We start from the raw sequence: 26,630 nt of genomic DNA, 5'->3' as shown, positions 1-26,630 counted from the left end.
TCATCAGTACATAAGTACACTCCATATGGTTCAGCTACATTTCTACACCTGGATATAAGCTAATATGTCCTCTTTCTTTCTCTCTCTATATATATGTGTGTGTATGTGTGTATATATATATATATATATATATATATATATATATATATATATATATATATACACATACATAAATATTACATAAATACATATACATATATATATATATATATATATATATATATATATATATATATATATATACATACACATATATGAGAGAGGGAGATGGATATTTCCTAGTTAACAAGAATGAAAGCCTATTCTTCAGTAATGAAACCAGAATTTGCTTGAAATGAGTTAGTAAAATGAAAGTACACAGTTAGAAATGGATTAATTTATAGAAATGTTCAAAGTTTTACAGCACTTCCAGAAAAATGTAGAAATAAGGTGATGGGGTTATGATTTACTACAGTATATACATATGCATAAATAAATGTACTATACAGTACAAGCATACAGTCACTTCAGCCACACAAGTACATATTCACCACCTATGGAAAGAAAAACATACTTGCACATGCGTACAGAAAAAGAGGGTATATTTTGCTTTATGGATAACATTTAACGAACAATTACATCACAAAAATTACTTTTCTTATAAGATGCATCTCCTACATCTTCCCATAACATGTTCTAGAATAGATCAAATCAATCTTCTTACTTTTAAATGTACATTGGGAAATAACTTTTTTTTAATCTATCCCCATACTAGTTTATATATTTCTGTCACAGAGAGCTTTACATGGTCATGTTATTTGAATTACTATATTTCATCCTAGAGCTAAGTTAAGATATGCCCACAAATGCTTAACTTCTAAGAAAATTCACAGCATAGGTAGGTATCTACAGGAAAAATTAAATTTCTTCAGTTTTAGCCAAACAATTTTAAGGATATTTTTGATAGGGTACTAATTTAACTTGTACCATCTATACATTGGTTTTATTAATGGCAAAAACTCTCAAAATAACCAGCATGGCTTTAAACACACCTCATTTACGGGATGGCATTAGCCCATATGTACAGGTGTATAATCTTACCATAAATGTGCATACATCTTTCCTGAGGTCAAATTTCTGAAATTATAGCTATCCAACTTCTGGACCGAATAAAAGCCCTTTGTATCATTGTGCTCAAAATTGCTGGCAACGTACAACAATGTACTCTACAGCAAAGCAAGGAAGTTGTTTGAGTAACTGCAGTTCATTAGTAATTAGTTTGTGTTTATTTTCCATAATGTTTGTAAGGTTTGTGAGTGATGAATATCTGTAACATTTTTTGTAAGAACATTAAAACAAATTGACTCATTTGGTTTGTGACTTCATCTACACTTTCTGAGGATTAGACTATCACTTTTTGGTTTGTATTCCTTTTAGCATCATTTTCATTTGCAACATTCGGCTGACATGCTTGATTTGTAAATAATCTATTATACTGTTACTTTGATTTTTATAAATGAGACAGAACACTGTCATCAAGATGTCCAAATCTAACTTCATATGAAAGTTAAAGATTCAATTACATGTGTCAATGACATGTATTATATGTTACAAACTATTCAGATCCAATGTCAAAGTCAGAGTTGACTACCAGGGTTTCGGTGTTGATACTTGGTAATTTTAAACATATTATGTGACCGTTTGCAATAGAACTAACAGTCAGTGAAAAGTGTACTCTGCAGATTATATAATGACTTCAGTCAGAAAATAAATTCCTGCATAGAAATTACCAAAAAAGCATGCAAAAGTATTTGTTTTCAAGCTAAGTAGCTAATAATCATACAATCTGTAGGTTTAATTTCACTAGAATTCTTCATTTGCAGGTAAATACATATTCAACTTTCAACTGTACAACTTCTTCTGTCTGCCATATTAGATATATATCGACCAATGCAGCTGCCATTTGGGTTTTTAACCAATTCTGAATCAAAAGCAATATTCTTAGCACTTTAATAGACCTGCTTTTCATCAATAACTTAATAAGGGAAGGTGGACCTCTTCTGAGACGGAGACAAAAACATTTAATACTGCCATTTTCTGATTTAAACTGTTCCAAACAGAAGGCAGTATGTTCTCAAAAAATTTTCAAATACTAGCACACATATCTAAAGAATAAACAGCTGGGTGTTCACTACTACTATTCAAAGAATGTTTAAACTACCAGCATGGATTACCTTTCCATTTGCCTTTCCAAATGTTTATAACCTGGCTAGTAGTCATTTTTTAAGTAACTGTGTGTTTGTAATATCACATCTGTTTATGAGATTACAATGCGTGAAATTACAACCGTGAGGTGAGTTAATGTTAAACTGACACTGTACCCTACAGTACATCTTCTATGAGGAAGTAATGTTTCAAGTACATTATGTGATTCAGAGCACAGTTTCACTTAGTTCACCATCACTGTCAAAACATTTCTCCAAGTATTCAGGGAAAAACTCTGGTGACAACCAAAACCTTTCAAAACATACGCACTCTGACAGAAATAAGTGACATTGTTGCAGTTATTACATGAGGTATTTACATCAAATTTATGTTTTCACAAAGATAAAAAAAAGTTCATCAGTTTTTTTAAAGCTGACAAGAACCTTTCTATAAACAAAAATTTTCCACATCACAGTAATTGTCATAAACACTAACTCATTTTCTTTCACAAAACAACAAATTATGAACATTTTCAGCATACGTGACAGTATTACTAACACTTGGTCTTCCCTGTGGCACTCTAGAGATACAGAACACTTTACCAGTTGTCAACATTGCAATGTCCAGAAAACTGCCTTATGCAAGCTTGAATCTCAAAACACAGCTCTGTACAGGTAAAAGACAACTCTGATTTACCCTGTTAGGAAGATATATGTGTATTTTTTTCTACTGTCCCTAAAGGCTGTCAGTGTCACTCACATGAATTGATACTATATTTAGATCAAGACGTCTCTGTACCCAGCAAAAGTTAAATTTTTAAGCTTTCGCTTCACCGATGTAAAGTGAAAAAAAGGACGAGAAACAAGTACCATAAGAATAAAATAAATCACTTGTACAAGTTTCCATGTGGAAACACGATTGCTATTTGGATTCAGTCTGTTTCTGTGCCCAGAGAAGGGGTGCACCATAACGGTGACATTTTCAGCTGATGCTTTCTGTCACCTATTGATCCAGGTCCACCAGTCAACCACAGAAAGTGTTTCCTACGTCACATTACAGAAACAAGGTGAATGACAAATGACAAAAACATTAACGCAGTTAAAGAAAAATGGATGTTATCTCACAGACAAAACAAACAAAAACACACACAGACAATACAACATGCAGACAAAAAAGACAGCCTCTAAGTTTATCATCAACTAGTATACACATTAACTAAAAAAGTCTATTTGGTATAATCCATGTTGAAGAAACAGTAAAATGAAACCCTGCACATGAAAATGACTCCTGGATATTTTTCTTTCTGTTAGTGCCCATTTGCATCTGATGTTGCCACAGATGCCGGTGTGGATGATCGTGAGCTTGAAGATGTTATCTTTTCTAGGGCTGGGCTCGGGACCACCTCTATGAGCTTTAATGCAGACTTGCCCGGAACTGTATTGCTCTGGGGTTGTAGTCCTTGCCCACAGATTCGGTGATGTTTCTCCCAGTCTTTATGCTGGCAAAAAGAGCCACAATAACGGGCAATGTTGCATCCACTGCATGTCTCACTGGCTTTACGTCCACAGTTCCAACAACTCTGAAATGTAAGAAACAGTGTTTAAAACATACCAGAATATCTGAAAGAATAGCTTTGCAAGAAGTGTTCTACAAAAGCATTCTATGTAACAAATTATGATTAGAAAATAAAGCTGTTTTAAAGTAATGAATCCATGAAATTTATCTTTTTAAATTCCATTCAACTCTGGCAAGTTAGAACCAAGTTTGTACTGTAAAACAAATAAGCCAGAAATGGTACCAATATGGCCAGGATCAGCCTTGTAAGTTTGAGTGATGTCCACACAATAACAAAAATCCTCTGTTACAGATGCAGGAAACAACCAGTTAAGACAAATGATCCAGGCTTCTGTTTGTTAAATCTCTATATGGTATTGAAAAGACATTCTTCTGACATTTTACTTAATTTCTGTCCTCTTTGCACGATCACACAACTTCTTCCTTTTATCTGCCTAGTTGTTCCCATTTCACCTTTTTGCTTCACTGATAGTTGCCAGGTTAAAATGCAGGAAGTGAACAGGTCACCATCCAGATAATCATGAGGGATGGATGATTTTTCCCTTGATTATACGATTCCACTGGCAACTTGATGTATACTTTCTGGAAGACCAGTCCCATAGGATTGGTTAAGTTTCTGATTATGGCCCATTTCTCCCTACAGCATGTCACAGCACTGGACAGAAGGCTGGTACATCCTGCTTGCACTGTTTACCTTACCTCAGGCCACCACTCAATCAATGGTGCTGCAATGGCCAAGATGCCATCTTCTCCCCAAGGATGGGGGAGCTGGCACAGACCACTCACGTCCACCCTCCATCACCTGGATCACTGACCAATCTAAGACTCCAGTACTGCACACGGCCAAGCCACCTTCCCTACTGAGGAAGAACAAGCTGGACTTAGCATTTCACTACCACTCTCTCACCAGCTTCTTCAGTGCCTGGTTCACTAGTCCATCTCTGGCAATCTGTGTCACAGTTCAGACTTATCTGTCTTAGAGATGGCTGTTTGCTGAGATATTTGGATAAAAATGCATGACCACACCAAAAAGTCCTTGCTTTCTAATACAGGAGTAATAATTCAGCCATTTCTGAATCAACTACTGAAGGGTTTCAACATGTTCTTCTTCTTCTTTTGGCTTTTCCCGGTTAGGGGTCGCCACAGCAGAACTCCGGTCCGCTAATGACTGGCAGAAGATTTTTTACGGGTGCCGAGGTGCCAGTTTGATGCCCAACCTTCAACGAAGGCACGCCCATTCTACTACTCTCTGAAATACATATTAATAAACCTTTTCTTAAGTTAGCTTGCGCCTTTAGCATGTCATCACAAGATTCTGCCACTAGGTGGTGCTCAGATAGTTCAAATGCTCAAAGGTCCTCTTTAGTAATATAGTAGCTTGTCACCCTGATGTTGTTGTTGTTATTTGTCTTTCGGCTTTTTCCCAGTAAGCGGTCGCCACAGCGGAACTCCGGTCTGCTAATGATTGGCAGTAGATTATTTACGAAACGCCGAGGTGCCAGCTCGACGCCCAACCTTCAACAAAGGCACGCCCATTTACACATGCATGTCTTTCGAACGCTACCTAACCGCGGGGAGGACATGCAGACTCCACACAGAAGGCACTCCCAAGCCACGCCGAGAATCGAACAGGAGAACTTCTTACTGTGAGGTAACAATGCTACCGCCGTACCACCGCGGCATACAGCTTGTCACCCTGACACACTTTGTAAATCCCATGATCTATTCACCACAAATCTTATACGCATACTACTTAGTTTGTGTCAGAAGACATGCAAAGCAAGTTAGAAAATCTAAATGATCTTTACATCAGATAAGAAAACGTACTGTCTTACAGTTCCTTCAACAAGCATAACCTCTTTTACCTTAAATTCAGTCCATCTAAGAACACTGCCATAGCCTTTTATACCACACGCTAAGGCCTTCCACATTTCCTCTCCTTACCCTATTAACATCGCTTACATAGAGTATAGGTTGGGGCTTGCATCCAAGTTGCATAATCTGTATATTACCTATCATTTCAAGACAAGGTATCAGCTGCTGTTGGCTCCTGTTGCCACCAAATGAAAAACACCACATGTGTTATATTAATAAAGTTAACAATGGTCATGGAGCTCCTAATTATCTTACATGGGGACTACTATAATGCTTTTTGTTTTCCTGCAGCTCTCAAATAACAAGTTGCAAAGCTGCAATGTTTGCAGAATTCTGCAGGAGTCAGCAGGACTTTTTACCACGGTCCTAAGGTATATCCACACTGCAACCATCATCTCCTCTTTGCACTAGCTCTCAAAGGAGCACAAAATCGCTTTTATGATTCTTGTAATATTATCTAAAACTTATTGTTACCAGGGTTCCACCTGTCTCAAAGAACTTCTGATATAGCAGCTGCCTCTATAGTGTAGGAAATCCTTACATGTCAGCATAGATCCTTTTCCACCATGCTGTTGAACAGTACGGGTGTGATTCTGTACTGTTTTAGGAGGTGCCATAAAGCATACCCCTTACACAGAACATTCTGAGAACATTTCTAAAGATTATGGACCTGAGCTATCCCTTGGGCTGTATTGTTCTTTGTGATGCATTGTTTACTTATTTGGCATTCTTTTAGTATTGCGAAGTACTTAGTTTTATAAGCACATAAAAAGACTGACTGACTGAAGGCACAACACCTTGAAGTGGCCACATCAGTCATTATGTACATTCCGTGTTGTCAATGACACACAGTGTCAGTAAAGCCACCACTGGCTTACGATGTGATCAGCAAACTGCACTCACAGAAGTTTTTTTTTTTTTTTTTTACTTCTGTCCACTGAATACTCCATATATTTCTACATTTTTCTCATTTCCATGTATACAGCATTGTTTTTTTTTTTTCTGTTTGCAGTACACTTTCCTAAACAACCCAGAGTTAGCAGTTACCTCTGTCACTGCTACACAGACTCTGGACCATCCATCCATTAACATTTTTGAAACTTGTGACACAACTTCATTCTGCAGAGAGGCTAAAATGAACAATTTTCCCCAATTAGAAGTTCGTTTTTTTTTTTATTTTTTTGCCCCTATGCAGCTGACTCTGCTGCTGGTGGTACCTTTCTTCCATCTCTGGTTCCTAAGCACCGCTTACCTTGCTTAACCTGGACTAAATCTGATGTTCTTTCCCAGTCTGGAGGTGGGAATTCACTTTTGCAGTGCAGCATCACTCTTGCTGCTGCAGCAATGTTTTGTAAATAACCTACCCAGGCCCTCCCCATGCTGAATGTACTGTGGCACAGAAACGTCTGCCTGTGTGCATCATCCATATTGATGTCATCATGAACTGAAGCTCCTTCTACCACCAGCAGCTGTCAATTCATTCAGACCACCTGTCCCCTCCTCCATCCTAATCTCCCACATTACCCATTAAAACCTTGCATCTTATCTTTGTCTCACATTTATAATGCACACTTACAGTTAAAATAAGCATATGTAAAGAAATACACAAAAGAATACAATGTAACTACAAACAGCCAATAACAGGTATGTTTCATTCAGAATGCAGTTACGATACATACACAATACTTATAGTAGTGGAAAGGATACAAAGTGCTGTGCTAAGTAACAGAGAAAACACTGCTGTATACAGCACACAGCAGGACACGTATGCAGAAAAAAAAGCAGATATGAAAATCCTGTAGCCCTGTGTGATGTGAATCAATACCCATATCATAACTGGTAATACTATTTTACAGAACAACTTGTATGGTGCATGCTAGGCCATGACTGCCTCTGTGTTCCTCCAATTATATGGCTTCAGTCTTGTACCAAAACAGTTCAATATTCAGCCCTGATGTCAACTTTGTGGTACAGACAAACGAAGCACTGAGTGTCCAAGATGAGTTGGGATGGACTACTGATCCAGGCACTGAAGTAGCCAAAGGGAAAATGAAAGAGAGGCCAACTCCAGCTTATGTACCCTGCGGCAGGGAAGGCAGCTTGGCCACCTGCAGTAGTGACACCTGACGGAGGCCAGACACCGCAGCAACCAAGCAGAGTAGTGACATGCTGCAGTGGAAAACTGGTGAAAATCAAGCAAATGTCAGCGGGCCAACACTGCAGATGTTGGTTTCAAGCTGCCACTAGGATAGGGATGCTAGGATTAGGGCTATGATGGTTTGCATGGTGGCCTATTATGACCAGCCACCACCAGAGGAGAACTGAATGGCCCAACTGGGTCAAAGGATGACACGTTGTTAGCATTCAAAGGGGGAAATATACTCAGTACTAATAATTTTAGTCGTAAACTCCAGCAGTGCAGAAGTAGCAATCACACTAAAATCAAGATACTTGGTGGTAAGCAATAATTAAAAAGTTGTACAATATATACAAATTAATGAATGGGCAACTACACATGATTTTAAAAACAAGTGGACTATGCGTGATAGTGGGAAAAAATTGTGAAATTTATAAACTAAGATTTGATCTAATGGCTCCATGAAATGTGGTGGATGGAGACTAACTATGGAAAGGGGAAATCAGTATTTTGTCTAAAGACTGTTTTCAGTTTGGGAAAGTTTTAGCCTGCAATCTGGAGTTTACTCAGGACTTGAAAGTAAAACTTCCATTGTTTTGCTTTACATTTCTCTTGTACTCTAAGTGCATGTGTGAAACATTACATTAACAATGGCACAATATAATTTATTTCATCTCTCACTTATTTTTTAAGCTACATTCTATGTCTCTATCCATAAAATATTACTAAACTCAAAAACACCTCCATTTGATCTTTTCCCTGCAGCCATCATGCTATAAAATACATTTAATTGCTATTGTGCGTTATTCCACTATTCAATAATTATCCAATTTATGTTAACTTCTCTCTTGTTTTTGTATTAAAATACTATTTTGTATTAATACACTACATTTATGCAAGAAATACTTAAAAAATATTAAAAAATAATGCAAATAACCTCATGTACAGATGTTTTATATCTTGTGTAACGTAAATGTGGAGCTTTTCTTCCCAGGCATCTGCTGAAAATAAGCTTTACCCAGTCTGACTTTTCCAGGTCAACAAAGATAAATAAATAAATACACATTTAAATCACGTTTCCTAATTTTTCACACTAAATTTTTCTTTCAGTCTGTTAACTGCGGTTCTGTATTAGAAATAAGACATACTAAAAACACATGGGTAAGTGAATCTGAGTGCAACACCTGCACATTTTTCCATCAGTTTTAATGTCACTGTATCCTAGTTCTGATAAAAAAATGAATTTCTGATTATTTATTGAAAAAACATTACTAATACATCTGACATTCAAAAGAGTAGAATAAAAACAGTTCTGCACATAACATGTAACTAATGAAAGTTATGACACAAAAAACGGAAACACATTAACAATGGACAGCAATAATGTTCCACATGTGAAAAATTATGTTGATATACACAAAGTTTGGAAAAAGCCAAATTCTTTCTTTAAAACAATGAAATAAGTAGTCTAAAATTAAGAATAAAGTACAGTTTTGTACCTACCATAAATGTAGATGTCCGAGAGGAATGCATCTGCAGTCTTAACAAATGGGTTGTCCTGTCGTCAGGCAGCCCTTCGGTCGGCCGGATTCCAAAGTCTGGGTCCGGCTTCGGCTGGTGTTGCACTTCACCCGACGTCATTGCGGCAGTTTTCGGGTATAAAGGCATCAGCCGACACCATTTTCCTTAGTGTTTCTTGCCCCAGATGCCAGGTGCCCTCTTGGTAGGCTAAATTTGGATAAATGCCAAAGTTTCCAAATAGTAGAGAGCAAACACACAAAATAAACATGTATGTACATATATACAAACAAATACACCATAATAGATCCCCCCAAGCTAGCTGAAGATTGGTAAGTACCCTAGGAGTACCTCAGAGGGGAAGGAGGGTGGGTAATCCTGACTGCAGATGCATTCCTCTCGGACATCTACATTTATGGTAGGTACAAAACTGTACTATGTCCTTCAAGGATGCATCTGCAGTCTTAACAAATGGGTAGAATACCGTAGCTAAACTAGGGGAGGAGGAAATGAGAATAGATTATGGTGTAGTCAGGATCCCTTGCAAAACAGCAGTGGCAAAGCCAGCACGGGATCTAGAGTATAGAGGCAAGTTATAATGCTTGGCAAATGTATGCACGGAGGTCCAAGTAGCAGCCTCTATAATGTCCTTGGTAGCCACTCCTCGTAAGAAAGCTGTGGTAGTGGCTGTGGCCCTTGTGGAGTGAGGCCTGATGTTCTCTGGAGTTTTTTTTCCATGGTATGAGTAACAAAATCTAATGCAATTTCCTATCCATTTGGAGATTGTCTGTTTAGAAATTGGTTTTCCTTCTTTTCCTGTAGCATAAGCTACCAGAAGCTGGTCAGTTTTTCTATTGTTTTTTGTCCTGTCCAGGTAGTAGCGTAATTGCCTGTGTACATCCAAGGTATGCAAGAGCTTTTCTCCCCTGTTCTGTGGATTGGGGAAGAATGTAGGAAGGTGGATAGCCTGATTTAAAGAGACTCTGGATACCACCTTAGGCATAAATGTAGGATTTGTTCTCATGGACACTCTATCTTGATAGAAGATCAGGAAGGGTTGTACTGCCATTAATGCTTGTAGTTCAGAGACCCTTCTTGCTGAAGTTATTGCCAGCAGGAAGGCAGTCTTCCAGGATAAGTATTGCAAGTCTGCTGTAGCTGCTGGCTCGAAAGGAGGCAGAGTCAGTTTTTCTAGCACAAAGTTCAAGTCCCATGCTGGCAATGGAGGTTTCCTGGGAGGTTTTACATTTTAATTCCCCTCAGAAACTGTCTGAGCAGAGGATGCGAGAAGACAGGAGGATCCAAGCTGTATTGTGCTGAAATAGCTGATGCATGTATCTTGATGGAGGAATAGGACAGGCCTGTGTGGTAGAGCTCAGCCAAGTACTCCAGGATGTTGGCTATGTTCACCAGTGTCACGTCTTGCCCTTTTGCAGCACTCCAGATGAGATATCTTTTCCATTTTGCTGCATAATTCTTTCTTGTTGAAGGTCTACGAGCCTCAGGATTATGTCCTTAACCCTTTGGGATAAATTTGGGTTAATTTCTGTCATGTAATGTTCCAGGCAGTTAGCAGCAGAGTTTTTAGGCTTGGATGCAGAATGTTGTAGTTGTTCTGTGTCAGCAGTAATGGGATCAGTGGTAGTTTCCATATTTGTTCCCTGGACATGCTCCTCAGTAGTGGGTACCAATGTTGTCTTGGCCAGTCTGGGGCTATCAGAATGATCCTCGGACGTTCCTCTTTGATCTTGAGAAGCACCTTGTGCATCAAAGGAAGTGGTGGGAATGCGTATGCTGTCAGGCTTTTCCAACTGAAGGATAGGAGTCCACCTTCCAAGCAAGTGGGTGGTAAGTCCTTGTGCAGAATTTCTTCAACTGGTGATTGTATGGGGATGCAAACAAGTCTATTTGTGGTAATCCCCATTTTCTTGTGATGGCTTTGAAGATGTCCGGATGCAGCATCCATTCGTGGGCATCTGTTGTAGTTCTGCTTAATATGTCTGCTAGAATGTTTTCCTTCCCTGGTACATAAATTGCCTGTAACTGAAGGTTGTAACCCAGAGCCACATCCCATAGGTCTAGTGCCAGCCGGCATAGGGGGTATGAGTGTGTGCCTCCCTGTTTGTTGATGTACCACATAACTGTGGTGTTGTCTGTCCTTATCATCAGCTGGCCTTCGTGGAGAAGAGGTCTGAATGCCTGGATTGCCAATTTTACAGCCATCATTTCTTTTAGATTTATGTGCAGATGCAGTTGGTCTTGAGTCCATAGGCCTTGAATGCACTTGTCCATCATGTGTGCCCCCCAACCGAGGTCTGAGGCATCTGTCGTGATAGTTTGTCTTGGATGACTTTTGCTGAAGGGCAGTCCTGTGTTTGATTGACAGGCCTGAGCCCACCATAAGAACTCTTGCTTCAGGCATGGGATCATTGGAATTTTGGTTTCCAGGCTGTGCTTGTGCTGAGACCACAAATTCTTTAGGTACCACTGTAGCTTTCTCATATGAAGCCTGGCATGAGGGACCAGAATTATGCAGGATGCCATGAAGCCTAGAGCTTGTAACACTTTTCTTGCAGTTAGATGGCTCTGCTTTGTTAATGCCAAGAAGTAGAGAGGAAGTTGTTCTTTCTTTTCTGCAGTTAGAAATGCCATTTGTTTTGATGTGTCCAATTCTGCACCCAGAAAGGTTATTATTTGGGATGGAATCAGCCTTGACTTTTTTGTATTGACTGTGTATCCCAGGGCTTGTAGCAGGTAGATGACTCTTTGTAAGTCTTCTGTTAATTTGTTTTAGTTGTCCGCTTGTATCAGGCAGTCGTCCAGGTAGGGATAGATTTGAATTCCCTGAAGTCTGCAATGAGCGATTACTGATGCCAGGCATTTCGTGAACACTCTGGGCGCAGTAGATAAGCCAAAGAGCAATGCTGACAATTGATAATGCTCTGATCCTGCAAGAAATCTGAGGTATCTTCTGCAAATTGGTCTTATGGGGACGTGCAGGTATGCCTCCTTGAGATCTAGAGTTACCAGCCAAGACTCCTTGCCCAGCATGGGAAGAAGCTGCTGTAGAGTCAGCATTTTGAATTTTGGAACAATGAGGAATGTGTTTAGAGCGGACAGATCTAGAATAGGCCTCCATTTGTTTTCTTTTCTTGGTACCAGGAAGAGCCTGGAGTAAAATCCCTTCCCTTGCTCCGTAGATGGTACCTTTTCCACAGCTCTCATTCTTAATAATTGAGATATTTGTTTTAGAGCTTCTGCCCTTTGAGTAGGTGGTAGGTTTGGCATTCCTCTCTTTCCTGGTAGAGTATGGAAATGGAACCTGTAACCTTGGTCTATAGTTTGCAAAATCCATTTTTCTCTTGTAATGCAGTGCCAGTTTCTTGAAAATAAGGTTAGCTTTCCGCCTAAGGGTGCTTCTAGTTGTTCCCTGGTAGGCGGTGCCACCGCCAAGTCACTGTGATTGAGTTGTTGTAGTGGTGGTGGCTGTATCCGTGCCTCGTTGGTTGTTACCCTGCCACTGGCGACCCCTGTAGGCACCCCTGGATTGGTTTCTGCCTCTAGAGCGCCTATTCCTTCCTCTTTGTGCCTTAGAGGACTCCGGAAAGGACCAATTCTTGGAGGGCCAATTCCTGCTAAACCTTGGAGGTTGAACTTGTAAGAAATCTTTTACTGTTTGCACAGATTTTGCTTTCTCTTCCATCTTTTTCAGAACCTGTTGTGCGGGAGCACCAAATAAATTGACCTTGTCCATAGGTGCATCCAAAAGCTTAGATTTGACATGGTCTGGTAATGCCTGTTCTTTCAACCATGCATGCCTCCTGATAACTGTGCCCATCATGGCTGATCTAAAGGAAGCCTCCAGTGCATCATAGCCACATTTTAAAGAATGGTTACTAATTAGAAGTTATGTACCTACCATAACGTTCCATGTTAGTTGTCTTCTCTCGCCTTCTTTCTTGCTGGATGGGTTCGGAGCCGATCCTCGGCTCCGACTCGGCACTTGCTTTAGCTCGAGAACTCCTTTTACCAGCTCGAGGCAACCCTATATCCCATGATGCAAGGCGGAACTACCTCAGATCTCGTTTGGCAGCTAACTTACCCTGCTAAAGGTTATCCTAACCAAATTAGGAACAAAGTTTCCTAAAAGAAGTCCTCATAACAAAGATCCAGAGGAAACAAACTAATAGGAACTCTTCAAGATCTGTCCAGGCCCGGGGGAAGGAGGGAGGGACGCAAGAAAGAAGGCGAGAGAAGACAACTAACATGGAACGTAATGGTAGGTACATAACTTCTAAATGTTAAGTTGTCAATCTCGCCTTCATTCTTGCTGGATGGGACGCGTCCTAGCACCTGTATCCCGGGTGGCTCAATGGAACAGACTCTTGAGAACTGTGGAACCAAAACTGGCCCTATCTCTGGAGGCCAAATCCAACTTGTAATGAGAAACAAAGGTATGAGGCGTGGCCCAAGTAGCTGCTGCACAAATGGTATCAATGGGAAGTCTATCCTGAAAAGCTGCAGAAGTGGATAGACTCCTGGTCGAGTGTGCTTTTGGCTTAGAAGGTAGTTGTTTGCCTCTGAGAGAGTACACATAGGAAATGGTGGAAGTCAACCATCTGGATAAGGTCACTTTAGAAACTGGAAGACCTAACCTGTTTTCTGCATAAGAGACAAACAATTGGTCCGATTTTCTAATTTGTTTAGTCCTATGCAAGTAGTACCTGAGCTGACGATGGACATCCAAAAAATGCAATTTCTGTTCAGCTCTGTCAGAATAGTTAGGGAAAAAGACTGGTAAATCTATAGATTGGTTAATATTGGTTTGAGATACAACCTTGGGGAGAAAGGAAGGGTTAGTTCTTAACGATACCCTGTCCTTATGAAAAACCAAATAAGGTGAACGAATACAGAGAGCTTGAATCTCGGAAACCCTTCTTGCAGAAGTGACAGCCAGTAAAAATAGTTTTCCACGTCAATAACTTCAAAGAACATGAAGCAGACGGTTCGAAAGGAGGTAGTATCAAGGATGCTAACATTAAGTTTAGATCCCATTGCGGAGGAGGATGCTTTATAGGTGGTTTTAGGAGAAAAACTCCTCTCAAAAAGGCCTTGCATAATCTATGAGACATGATGTTATTGTCATGCAAGCCAACATGATACTTGGAAATGGCAGCCAGTTGTACTTTGACTGTAGATGATGAGGATCCCGAATGAAAAACCTCCGCTAGGAAATCTAGAACAGAATGTACGGGAGCAGTAAAAGGATCAATATTTCTGGAGTTTGCCCAAATCGAAAAACGTCGCCACTTGCTAGCATAAATAGTCCTAGTGGACGACTTCAAAGAAGACACTAAAATGTCTCTGACTGAGTCAGAAATCATTGGTAGCCTGGCTAGGGAAGGAAGTGGAGCAACCAAGCAGTGAGGTTGAGAGAATGAATGGCCCGGTGCTGCTGACCCGACTGGTGGATCAAAAGATCCGGAACTGGGTCCAGATGCCAGGGCTGCACCAGAAGGTGACGATGCAGAGACGGAAACCAAATCTGTCGAGGCCAAAAAGGAGCAATGAGGATCAATTTGGCTCTCAAAACGGTGGCTTTCTGAATGACTTGTGGAATCAATGGAAAGGGAGGAAAAGCATAAAGAAGTTCCCGAGGCCAATCCTGGGTTAGAGAGTCTCTCAGGGGTTGGCCTGGAAGGGGAAATAGAGTGAAATAGTCTGGGCACTTGTTGTTTTGAGGGGTAGCGAAAAGATCGCAACAAGGAGTGCCCCACTTCAGAAAAATCTGACCCACTACAGATTGATTGAGAGACCACTCGTGAGGCATCAGAATAGATCTGCTTAGCCTGTCCGCCAATAGGTTGGACCTGCCGGGGATGTGCGTTGCTATCAGAAACCGCTGAGAAGAGATCGCCCATTGCCAAAGTCTGAGAGCTTCTCGACATAAGGGATAGGACCTGGTTCCGCCCTGTTTGTTGATGTACCAGACCACGGACATGTTGTCCATCTGTACTGCAATAGTCCCCGTGGGAAGAAAGTCGTCGAGGGCTTGCAACGTTAAAAGCACTGCTCTCATCTCCAGGACATTTATGTGCAGATGGTATTCTATGGGTTGCCACATCCCATGGACCATCCTGCCCTGATAATGCCCCCCCCACCCGATCAGAGAGGCATCCGTGGTGACTGTGGCAACTGGAGGATGAAGAAGAGGGGAAGATATCCACCAGCCCAGATGAGCCCTGCACGACTGTGTTACTAAGATTTCGTGTCTCATCGGAAGATTGTGATACGACCACTGCGTGAATAGCATCCACTGCAGGAGACGCATGTGAAAGCGAGCCAGTGGTAAAAGAACAATGGCTGCAGCCATTAGGCCTAGAACTTTCAGGACAAACCTGGCTTTGATCTTGTTGCTTTGTAACAGAAGCCGAACAAATTTTTGGATGTCCAGAATTCTTTGATCTGTTAGTCTGGCTAACATTTTGACGGTATTTAACTCTGCGCCTATAAAGGTGATAGATTGGCAAGGCAGCAGAGAAGATTTTTTGAAATTTACTGAAATTCCCAGATTCTTGCAAAGCTGAAGGGTGTAGTCTCTGGACTGAAGAAGCTGACACTTGGTGGTGGCGGAGAGGAGCCAGTCGTCCAAATAAGGAAACACCTGGAATCCTAGGCGTCTCAGGTGAGCTGTGACCACTGCCATGCATTTGGTAAACACTCTGGGGGCTGAAGTGAGGCCAAAGGGCAGGGCTCTGAATTGGTAATGACTGGTCCCTAGCGAAGCGGAGAAACCTCCTGGGCGCCTGTGAATCTTTATGTGATAGTACGCATCCTGAAGGTCTATAGAGCACATCCAGTTGTCCTTGCCCAGAAAAGGCAGAATGGACTGAAGCGTGACCATCCGAATCTTGCCTTTTGACAAATCTGTTCAGATTGCTCAGGTCTAATATTGGTCTCCAATCTCCCGTCCTTTTGGGGACCAAAAGAATCTTGAGTAGACGCGGATCCTACTTGGTCTGCGGTACTGTCTGGATGGCTCTTTTTCTAGGAGTTTTGAAAACTCCTGTTTTGCCAAATCCCTTTGACCGGGTGAGATGTCTGGAAGGGATTGTGGAGGTACAGGAAACCTTACGAAGGGGATCTTGTAACCCTCGGATATAATCGACTGTACCCACTTCTCTTGGGATAGGGATTGCCAGGCTACTGGGTACAGTGAAATCCTTCCCCCGACTGCCTCCAAGGGTGGACAGTCAGGCAACACCTCAGGGATGCTGAAAAGGCTTCTCAGGAAGAGACTCCCTGTTGCCCTGGTTCTGAGGACCCCCCCTGCCTCTAGGGCGTCTATTATTGTTACCCCTCTGCCTCTGGGGGTAAACTGACCACGTGTGTCCGGTGTAGCTCCTTGGGCTTTACGGAACCACATCTTACCACCTTTCTGACCCTTGGGATATGGTCTAGAAGGAGCGGAAAATTGGACTCCAACGGCAGAAAGAGTTTTACCGTCCTGCTCACACCTGGTCAAGGTATCCTTCACTTGAGGTCCGAACAAAGCCGAACCATCAAAGGGGTATTAGTGAAGGACGCCTTAAAGGGGTCCATAAAATTACACAGCCGCATCCAGGCTTGGCGTCTAAGAGCAACTCCTGTGCCTGCGGCCCTGCTCGCTCCATCGGCCGCATAAGATATGAGCCGCATGGAGGAGTTAGATATGGAATTCAGGATAGCAAGCTGTGAGGCAATCTTTTCCTGAGCCCCAGCAGCAGAAGGATCCTGGACTACTTCACCCAGTTCCTTGAGAATATCTCGTTGAAGCCTGGTGAAGTGACAAAGGTAATTCAGCAACGCATAGCAAAGGTCGCTGAAGAAAACATCCGCTTTCCATACCTGTCCATGGTCCTAGAATCCTTGTTAGGAGGATGGACAGGTACTGAAGGATCCGCCAGTTCCTTCTTAGTGGCGCCGCCACCACCATAGCATCCACAGAGACACCTTTGGAAAGGAACTGTTTATCCGACGGGGCCGTAATGAACTTGGATGGTCTTCTGGGGACAGGTTCCACAGAATCTGGAGCCGCCCACGCCTTCCGAGCCACTACCTGCATAAGTGGGTCGAAGGCGGAGACACCCAGGAGGTGGGGTGTCTGGATCCAAAGCCTCCAGGTATACCGACTCATCCTCGGAGGGGTCAATGGAGGGCCAATCCCCCTCTGTTTGCGGAGCTCAAGGATGTCTGAAAAGGAGACATCCTCAGAGGGGGAACGTGGGGAACCCTCCGACTCATCTAAGTCGGTATCAGATGTAGTATACTCAGGGGAGTCTGTGTGTTTCCTCTTACACGTCCTCTTCCGAGGGGGTTCCCCTGCAGGGTCAGGAGAAACCTCGGAAGAGGAGGAAATTCCCAGTGGGGAAACCTGGGGCGATGGATCCCTGGGCCTGAGAGCAAGAAGCTGGCAAGAGGCATCTGCAGGCACTGATGAGGGAGGAGCTAGAGGGATGGACCGTTGACCGGGATCAGAGGCCAGGACACTCCTCATCACCTCAAAGGCTCCTCTCCCCGGGAGGCCGGAACATACCGCTCGAAGACAGGAATGGTCGGCTCCAAAGAGAGAAGGCTCGAGGCCGATATCGGCGCCGAGCTTACCAAAGCGAAGCCCGAGAGGGAGGCGGGGGTCGGACAAGGGTCCGATGCCACTAGCCCCTCGGGCCCGACAGTGCAACCCCGGCCACCGGTTCCCTCCAAGGAAGGTCTCAAGGAGGAGATCGGAGCCGAGGCACGGAGCCGAAGGATGTATCGGCTCCGGCATCGAAACAGTCGCTGTCCCAAGAAGCTCCGGCTCCGAACTCTGGTGTGGAGTCGGAGGAGGAAGTTCAAGAATTGGGGCTATAGCCGAAGTCTGTTGAGACGGGCTATGGAGCATTTGGGCCAGTGCCTGAGACTTCAACAGCCTGCTTACCACCCTCTCCAAGTCGTGGTCAGACAGCCTGGAAGATCTCGAAGATCGGCTCCGATGGCTCTGCTCCGACAAAAGAGGAGTTCCCGGGCAGTGAATACTCATAATAGAGGGGGACCGGGATCTCTTACGGGTCGAAGCCATCGGAGCCGAAGTCCCTTGAACCCCAGATGGAGCCGAGGATTTCTCGGCCCCGAAGCTGGATAAAGTGTCGGCTCCAGCCGGAGCCGACAAGGCCACAGCAGTCAGGGTATCGGAGCCGGCCGGCACCGAACCCACTACTTGAGTCGAAGAAGTATCGACTCCAGCCGGAGCCGATATCGGCTCCGACGGAGCCGGAGCCACCGGAGGAGGCTTGGACACTGTAGCCTGAGCCGGTGGCTTATGAGGTTTTCCTGACCCTGATTTAGGAGGAGAACCTTCAGGTTTAAGTAAACCTCGGAGGATGAGTTTATTCCTCCTTTCCTGCAGGACTCTCTGGCTAAAAGCATGACACAAAGCACAGGAGTCCTGCAGGTGCAAAGGCCCCAGGCAATAAACACAAGAAGTGTGACCGTCTGTCAGAGACATTTTCTGACAGCACTGGTCACACTTCTTGAAGCCTGAGACCTTGCCTTCTTTTGACATCCTTAGGAGGATAGAACACAAACAGTCCCAACAAACACACAAATTAATCCCTTACACAAACACACAGGAAGGGATAACCAAGGGAACTAGGCCTGACTAAACTACTTTAAATTAAAACTTATAAAAGTTTATAAAAAGGTTGAAAAATAGGGAATAGGGTGGGCTGTAACTAATTACAGACTACACTAACACTAACAGGGAAAAATAAACCCCTAACTACACTTTTTCTTATTTGACTAAGAAAAACTTACCTCAGCTGGCAAAGGAGACCTCTTTCGCTAAGCGGCAAACGAGATCTGAGGTAGTTCCGCCTTGCATCATGGGATATAGGGTTGCCTCGAGCTGGTAAAAGGAGTTCTCGAGCTAAAGCAAGTGCCGAGTCGGAGCCGAGGATCGGCTCCGAACCCATCCAGCAAGAATGAAGGCGAGATTGACAACTTAACATCCTGCTGTATGTTATGTAACATTTCTTGAACATACTTTTTATCTAAAGATTCTTCAGAGGACAGCTTTTTAGTCAACTGGTCAAGCATAAACTCTTGATATTGAATCATATGAAATTGGCAGTTCAAAGCTCTAGCTGACAAAGTAGCAGAGGTGTAAACTTTTTTACCCCATCTCTCTAAGGACCTGGATTCCCTTTCAGAGGGAGGGGTTTTAGAAGAAGTAGCTGCTACAGCTTTAGGGCCCTGGGAGATAGTCTCTGGATCTGCAAAAGGGGCCTTATATAAGTGGTGATGAGTGTCCGGGACCCTGTAGTACCTGTCTGGTTTAGCAGGAGCCGGAGGTAAAGTATCAGGAGAAGTGCAAGCATCATTAAATGCATCATCAACAACAGATGGAACTGGAGGAATAGCTAAAGGCCTATGCTGTGGTAAGTGTAGAAAGGTCCTAAGCCTTTTTCTTGAGTCTGAGAAATCTTGGCCCTGCCACTGAAATTGTTCCCTCATAGCATGCAAGGTTTCCCCAAAGGAAAATTCCTCAGGAGGAGAGGCTGAAGGGATGGACTCCTCAGCATTGGAGTCTTCGTAAGGAGAATAAGAAGCCTCAGGAGGATCTGAATGTTCTGAATCATCAGAAGAATCATCTGTGGCTACTGGCTCAGGGGGCTCTGCTCTAGGCCTCTTTTCTGGAGGAGGGAGAGAGGCCCTGTCTGGATGAGGCTGGGATCCATGGATTAAAGAGATGAGATCCTGTGCCAAAGAAAGCATATGGGAGCTGGTGCTGGGCCTGTGAGAGGGGGGCTTGGCAGGCACAGGTTTGGAAGTTTTGGCTGCTTTAGCCCTGGCAAAGGCCTTAATAGACATAGCTGGAGGAGGCCTAGCAGCTCCACGTGCAGGAGTAGAAATATCTAGTGGAATGGTGTCTGATAAATCCTGTGAAATCGCAACAGAAGGCTGGATTTCAGAAGCCGTTTCTACTAGAATAGAAGAGGCCTCGGTAGAAGGCAAGTTATCTGCTGAAGAAAGAACCGCTTGCTCGGTTTCGGCCGAAACCGAGACACTCGTGGATTGCTTAGCCGCGGTTTCAGCCGAAACCGCGGACCGCGAGTGTCGGTCCTTTTCTTTGCGTTTTTTAGTTATTTGCGTAGTCGGAGGATCCGACGGCATAATGTAGGCAAAATCGGAGCCGAAAATCTGTTCAGCAAAGTCTGAGCGACGTCTAAGCGTCCGCCGGTTAAAAGAAGCACAGGCTAGACAAGCTGCTACGTCATGGTCTGGGCCTAAGCAATGTATGCAATAGGAGTGGAAATCTTTATGAGGTATTTGTTTCCCACAAGATAAACAGTTATTAACTTTCTCTGACATCGGCTGAGGCAAGAAAGAGTCCCCAACGGGGTACTTAGCTTTATAGAAGTCTTCGAAGTAGTATTCGGTAGTAGTAATCTCTGGATCTGACCGACCGGCACTTGCGAACAGCTTCTGCTTCGGGCGCCAAGCGGCAAGAAAGACTGAGGAAAATGGCGTCGGCTGATGCCTTTATACCCGTAAACTGCCGCAATGACGTCGGGTGAAGTGCGACACCAGCCGAAGCAGGACCCAGACTTTGGAATCCGGCCGACCGAAGGGCTGCCTGACGACAGGACAACCCATTTGTTAAGACTGCAGATGCATCCTTGAAGGACATCTGCCTGTAAGGGATGGACAAACTTTTATTCAGAAGTAGGACTTTCTATTTAAAATCCCATGAAGTTGCTATCGTCATAGTTGTAGGAAAGACATCCTGACTAGCCAAGCCAGGATCCTGGTAGGTTTGAATACATACTACTGCTTGGGGAGCACTAGTAGTTTTTGTAGTGATGTAATGCTAACATCCCATGAAAGGACTGGGGGTTAGGGACTTACAGCACCTGTGTCCTAGGCCTGATCTCACCTGATCATGAAATGAATGGATTCCAGTGGCTATCATCTGGATGGGAATAAATGAGGACTGGTGCTTTTGCCCAGTAGGGAATGAATGGGTGGCCATAACAACAGATTGATGGTCAGTCAGTATGTGAGCAGAAAAAGCATATAGAAAGAAAAGGCAATGTAAAATAGTGTCTCTGCTACAAAAATCTTTAAAAAGTTATTCACGCAATTCTAAAAACATTGGTAGCCCGAGACTGTAAGCAATGAATGATGACTCACAATACAACAAAGAGAGACAGAGAGCTTCACAGGCTCTTTAGCCTCTTGGTTTGCAGACATACCCCTTCATCTGAATATTTAAAATGCCATACTGCCCTGCCTATTTTCAAACACAACTTAGATCTACGGATGAGAAACATAAAATTTACCCCAGGACTACCCCCTGTAGTACTAATGGACACAGGCAGCTCCTAAATTCCTTATCCTATGCATGTGTACCCTCAAATTATCTATGGTATGATCCCAGTTATTCTCATTAGGGGTAATACACAATTACTGACCATGGGTAGGGTAAGGACAATCTCTAACCAAATGGGTTAGGTTAATTAGAGCGAAAAAGCGAAACTGGCTAGGCTTAAAATGGTCCCCCAAAAGCAGATAGCCTAGTACTTACCTATTAATATATGAATGTGTTAGACCTGTGTTAGACCCAGTTTCTGAAGTTATGGGAGGAGGGGTGGGAAAAAACAGCTTTTTGCCGGCTCCCTAGTGAAATTAGGGTACTCGAAATGCTGAGTAATGACACACACACAAAAAAAAAAATTACCAAAACTGTTGGGAGAAGAGTGAATCTTGACCAGCAGTCTTCTCCATTAAACAACTTCTTTTTGCAGGGGGATTCCTTTGCCCCCACCCCAAATGTAGGGGGTAAACCTTCCACATCCCCAAACCTATGTATACTAACTCCAAGATCACCTTATTTAAATGGCTATCTTAGACTTAATATATGTAAGTCTATTTTATCAGCTATTCAGCCTCCATGTTTTGGGACTTGCTTTAGTGGGTCTCCAACATTTTAAATGGTTTCCTTTTTGGGCAGTTCAACTATCCTAGGGGAAACAGAAAGGGATATCAAACTACAGTGTGTAACACATTCAGTAATACAGAATCCTTACAGATGCCGCTAAATATTAATTACTGTTACTTGACAGCAGAAAACAATAAACCTTTGTAGCCTGCTCTTTTGGGGCATTCAGAATTCTATCTCCCCTCCTTCCCATCTTGTCCTTCACCTCTTCTCCTGTGTTCTAGAACTCCATGGAGTTACTCATCACTGCCCATTTTTATATGTCCACAACCCAGTACTCTATGAAGAAATGCTTTTTTTAGACTCAGGGAGTAAATGGCTCTCTAAAATGTGACACCTCTGCCCCTCCTGTTACACTGTTTCTGTTCAGAACAATCCCTTCCCATCTCCCTGACACGATCTTGTATACTCATGTCATGTCCCCATGTCTTTTCTGCCCCCAAGTGAGAAATATTTAACTCTTCCAGTATTTGATCACATCCTTAACCCCATCTCATGCACTCTTCTTGTGACATTCTTCTGGACTCCTTCCACCAATCTGATATTCAATCCTTTATATGATTTGCATGGTCTCTAGAATGCAAAAAATACTCAAAGTGTGGCTTGACCAAGGCATGGGACAGTAAAACCATTGCCTCTTTGCTTCTGGAATCTATTCCATGAAGGATACACCCAGCATCCTACTGCTACCGGTGTGTGGTATGACCAAGCAACAGACGGAAAATCGCCGGTATGTGGTATGACCAAGCGACATACAGGAAACCACCAGTTTGTGGTATGCCCAAGCGACAGACAATAAACCACCAGTGTGTGGCATGCCCAAGAGACAGACAGTAAACCACCGGTGTGTGGTATGACCAAGTGACAGACAGTAAACTGTTTTAATCAACACATACAGGTTCAAAATTAGTCATATTACAATGTAACACTGCTTACCAGTAAATTACCTATTCAATGGCAAACTATATTCAACTAACATGTAAAGCTGCAATCTTCTATTTTAATGGTATTTTGTTTTGTCTAGTGAGTTAATGCATCCTGCCAGGATAGGAACATAAGAAAAACTTTAGGGATCATAATATGGAGTTCTCAGAGATATGCACTTTTACAGTAAAAGAGGTCAATTTGGCAGGCAAAAAAAATAAATTATTGTGTGTGCTTACTGCTAAAACATACTTATTATATTATGGCTTTTATAGAGGTTTGCTTTATCTGCATTCCTCACTCTGAATGCTGGAGACTGTCTGTTCTCTAAAGGTTGCTCTTAGCATTCAGATGCCTCTGTAACACTCATGTGCAAGTAACTTTTGCTGGGAGTGTAGAAACTTACACTGCTAGGAAACAAAAGTGGAAGTAGGAAAAAATAAACATCCCAAAGACTGTGTGTGTGTGTGTGTGTGTGTGTGTGTGTGTGTGTGTGTGTGTGTGTGTGTGTGTGCGCACTGACGTGTGCACACCTGAGGAATTGTGTAAAGTTATTACTACTGACACATCACATGCACTACTCACATCAACTGCCATCCTTGTGTTAATTAGACAAGATTGCTTACCTCAGTTGATTCGTCCTGTTCATTGACTACCAAGAATGCATCTTCAGCTGCCTGACGTTTTGCGTCAGCAATGGTTTGCTCCATCTTTGCTCGTTCAGAAGTGATCATCTCTAGGGCCTTCTGTTCTGCTTCAGCCACAGCCCTCTGAACCTCTGACATGGCCTGGCGTTTAACCTCATTAACAGCCTCTTCTACAGTAAAGAGAATCAATGAGAGAAAAGGTCAGGGAAGATGAATACATCCGGTGGGACATTTTATCTGCAGACAGACTCCCAGCTAGATACAACAGCTCTTATTAAGTATTCACATTTCAATAATATCAGCACTTCTGCTATGCAGACTGCAGCCATAAACTCCAATGTGTTAAATTGTTTAAACAACCTTTAAGAAAATGCAAGTTTCCATGACATTCTGGTACAGAAAGTAACGCATGCCATCCTGCTTCATTCCACCATTTTGTACATGTCTATAGAGACCAGTGTGTGACTATGAAGTGTATCAAATAAGCTTTAGTGGTATAACTAAAATATCGAGCTGTTGTTTCCTCAGCACATACACACACACACACACACACACACACACACACACACACACACACACACACACACACTCACACACACACACACACACGCCATAAAAGCTGTATAGGAAACGCCGAGGTGCCAGCTCGACTCCCAACCTTCAACGAAGGCACTCCCATTTACGCACGCATGTCTTTCGAACGTTACCCAACCGCGGGGAGGACATGCAGACTCCACATAGAAGGCACTCCCAAGCCAAGCCGAGAATCGAACGGGAGAACCTCTTGCTATGAGGTAACAACGCTACCGCCGTACCACTGCAGCTATCACTATGCAGTTATTAATTTGTTTAATTTGCTAAGGTACATCATGACCACACATACATACACATTTTATATATATATGTATGTATTTGATATATATATATATATATATATATATATATACACACACACACACACACACACACACACACACACACACACACACACACACATATACACACACACACACACACACACACACACACACACACACACACACACACACACACACACACACACACACACAAGCAGCATTGTTTTCATTTGCAGAATAGCACATAACATACTTTTCAGCTTCTGAGACACAATACTGTTAAGTGTACGGATAAGCAGCAACAATGCCCCAGCTACCTTCAGGCTTATTTTTAAACTGCATTAAATGCTTCTTTTGTATCTACCACAATCACTATATGCGACTAAAAGCCCAATGTCCTTATTCATGGGAGACCGGAGGTAGTCCCCACATAATCACGGGACGTTTAGCTGGGACACCAAGGGAAGCTCTTGAACTCTTTGTCATACAAGTGCCATAGCACCACTAATATTCAGTTTTGGCAGATGCCACCTCTACTTAATGTCTTACTTGAAGGATAGTAATTCATAAGGGCAGCAACATCTCCAAAATGCATTACAGTGCAAATATTTGAATAGAACTCAAGTACCTGGTGTGCATCTAGAACCACAGCTTTCTCCCCCTCATGCCTTCCCTACACAGAAAGCAGAAATCTCTAGTCCTGGATTGTTTACCTTTCAATATGTCTTCAGCCTTGGTGATTTCTAATCTAGAATCCCGGTTTCCCAATATTCAGAAAACAAAGTGTACTAAAAGCTGTTTTCATGCCCAGGAAGGAAGTTAGTATAACTGTTTGTAGAACAGCACAGTTCTTACTGAATTCAATAGTAGAATTACAAGGAGGTCTTAAACATGCAGTCTTAATATCACAACATAAAAAAGCTTAATCTAAAGAAAACAGAGACTCTAGACCAAATGCAAATCTCTGCCCAGTAGCAAAAATATTTGAAAAATAGCTCTACAAGTAAATATCCAATTGTATAAATAAGTATCATCTTATATGTGATAAGCAACATGGCTTCAGGAAAAGCCTTTAGGACCATCACTGCCCTATGTGGCGCAAGAGACACAGCAGACTAATTTAGAGCCCAGTGTCCTCTCTCAGGTCTGGTGACCCTCAATGCAAGAGTGAGGCTACAGAGAATCACTAGGTCCTAATGCCCTATTCTCTTACACTGTCACGCTCAGCACAAGTCCAAAAGCCCTCCACCTTGTCTCAATCCCCCAAGTATGGGACATTAAAATGAACAAAAAAAAAAGGCAGGCAGATCTGAAGATTGTATCCTCTGACACTCTGCAGCCATGAGGGGCTGTACCCTTCTCCCCACCCTAGCTACGCACAGACAATATCTATTCTATACTAACATGAATTAATCTAAACTAACAGGAAGGCTCTTCATAGACTTTACTAGAATATCTGAAACTGTGAACCATGACCTCCTACTCTTCAAACTTATTAAATTTAAATTACAAGACTACGATAACAGGATGGATAAAAAATTACCCACAGGATAGAACATTCCTCTGTACTGTATTAGTAAAGCACTTCGCAGGCCAGACTGTGCAGAAGTGGGCATAGTCTCAGTGATTGACAGGTGAAACAGGTGTGTTGTGAGGCATGATTGACAGCCATGCAGATTTCAGTGTGACATCATGCATACATTGGCTGTTGATCATGCATACATTCATTGTTGACTGTGGAATAACTGCAAGTATTTTTTTCCTTCGTTTTTGCAGGGGGACAAAGCCCCCTGCACCCTCGCAAATTAAATATACCAACTCCAAGATCCCACTACCTTGAGGAAAAGGGTAAACTACCAATAGACAATGAGTATTCATGCTGCCATGGGTATGAA

At 42.7% G+C, this 26,630-nt stretch overlaps 1 protein-coding gene across 8 annotated transcripts in view; it reads right to left on the bottom strand.

Annotated features, from left to right (window-relative positions):
- Positions 1–564: 564 nt before the first annotated feature.
- Positions 565–26,630, bottom strand: part of CBFA2T2 (CBFA2/RUNX1 partner transcriptional co-repressor 2) — a 370,144-nt gene continuing 344,078 nt past the window's right edge. For all 8 annotated transcript variants that reach the window (XM_044090262.1, XM_044090269.1, XM_044090265.1 and 5 more), the window contains 2 exons: positions 23,858–24,048; positions 565–3,763 (listed from right to left, as the gene is read on the bottom strand). In XM_044090262.1, the coding sequence (XP_043946197.1) occupies positions 3,491–3,763; positions 23,858–24,048 (464 nt within the window). In that variant the 3' untranslated portion in view covers positions 565–3,490. The remainder of the gene's footprint in view (positions 3,764–23,857; positions 24,049–26,630) is intronic.

This window comes from Protopterus annectens, chromosome 12.part0 (assembly GCF_019279795.1).
Source record: "Protopterus annectens isolate FY-2018-M chromosome 12.part0, PAN1.0, whole genome shotgun sequence".
NCBI classification, from domain to species: domain Eukaryota; kingdom Metazoa; phylum Chordata; order Ceratodontiformes; family Protopteridae; genus Protopterus; species Protopterus annectens.
The sequence above is the reverse complement of the archived record's forward strand: the minus strand, read 5'-3'. Positions and strand labels throughout refer to the sequence as shown.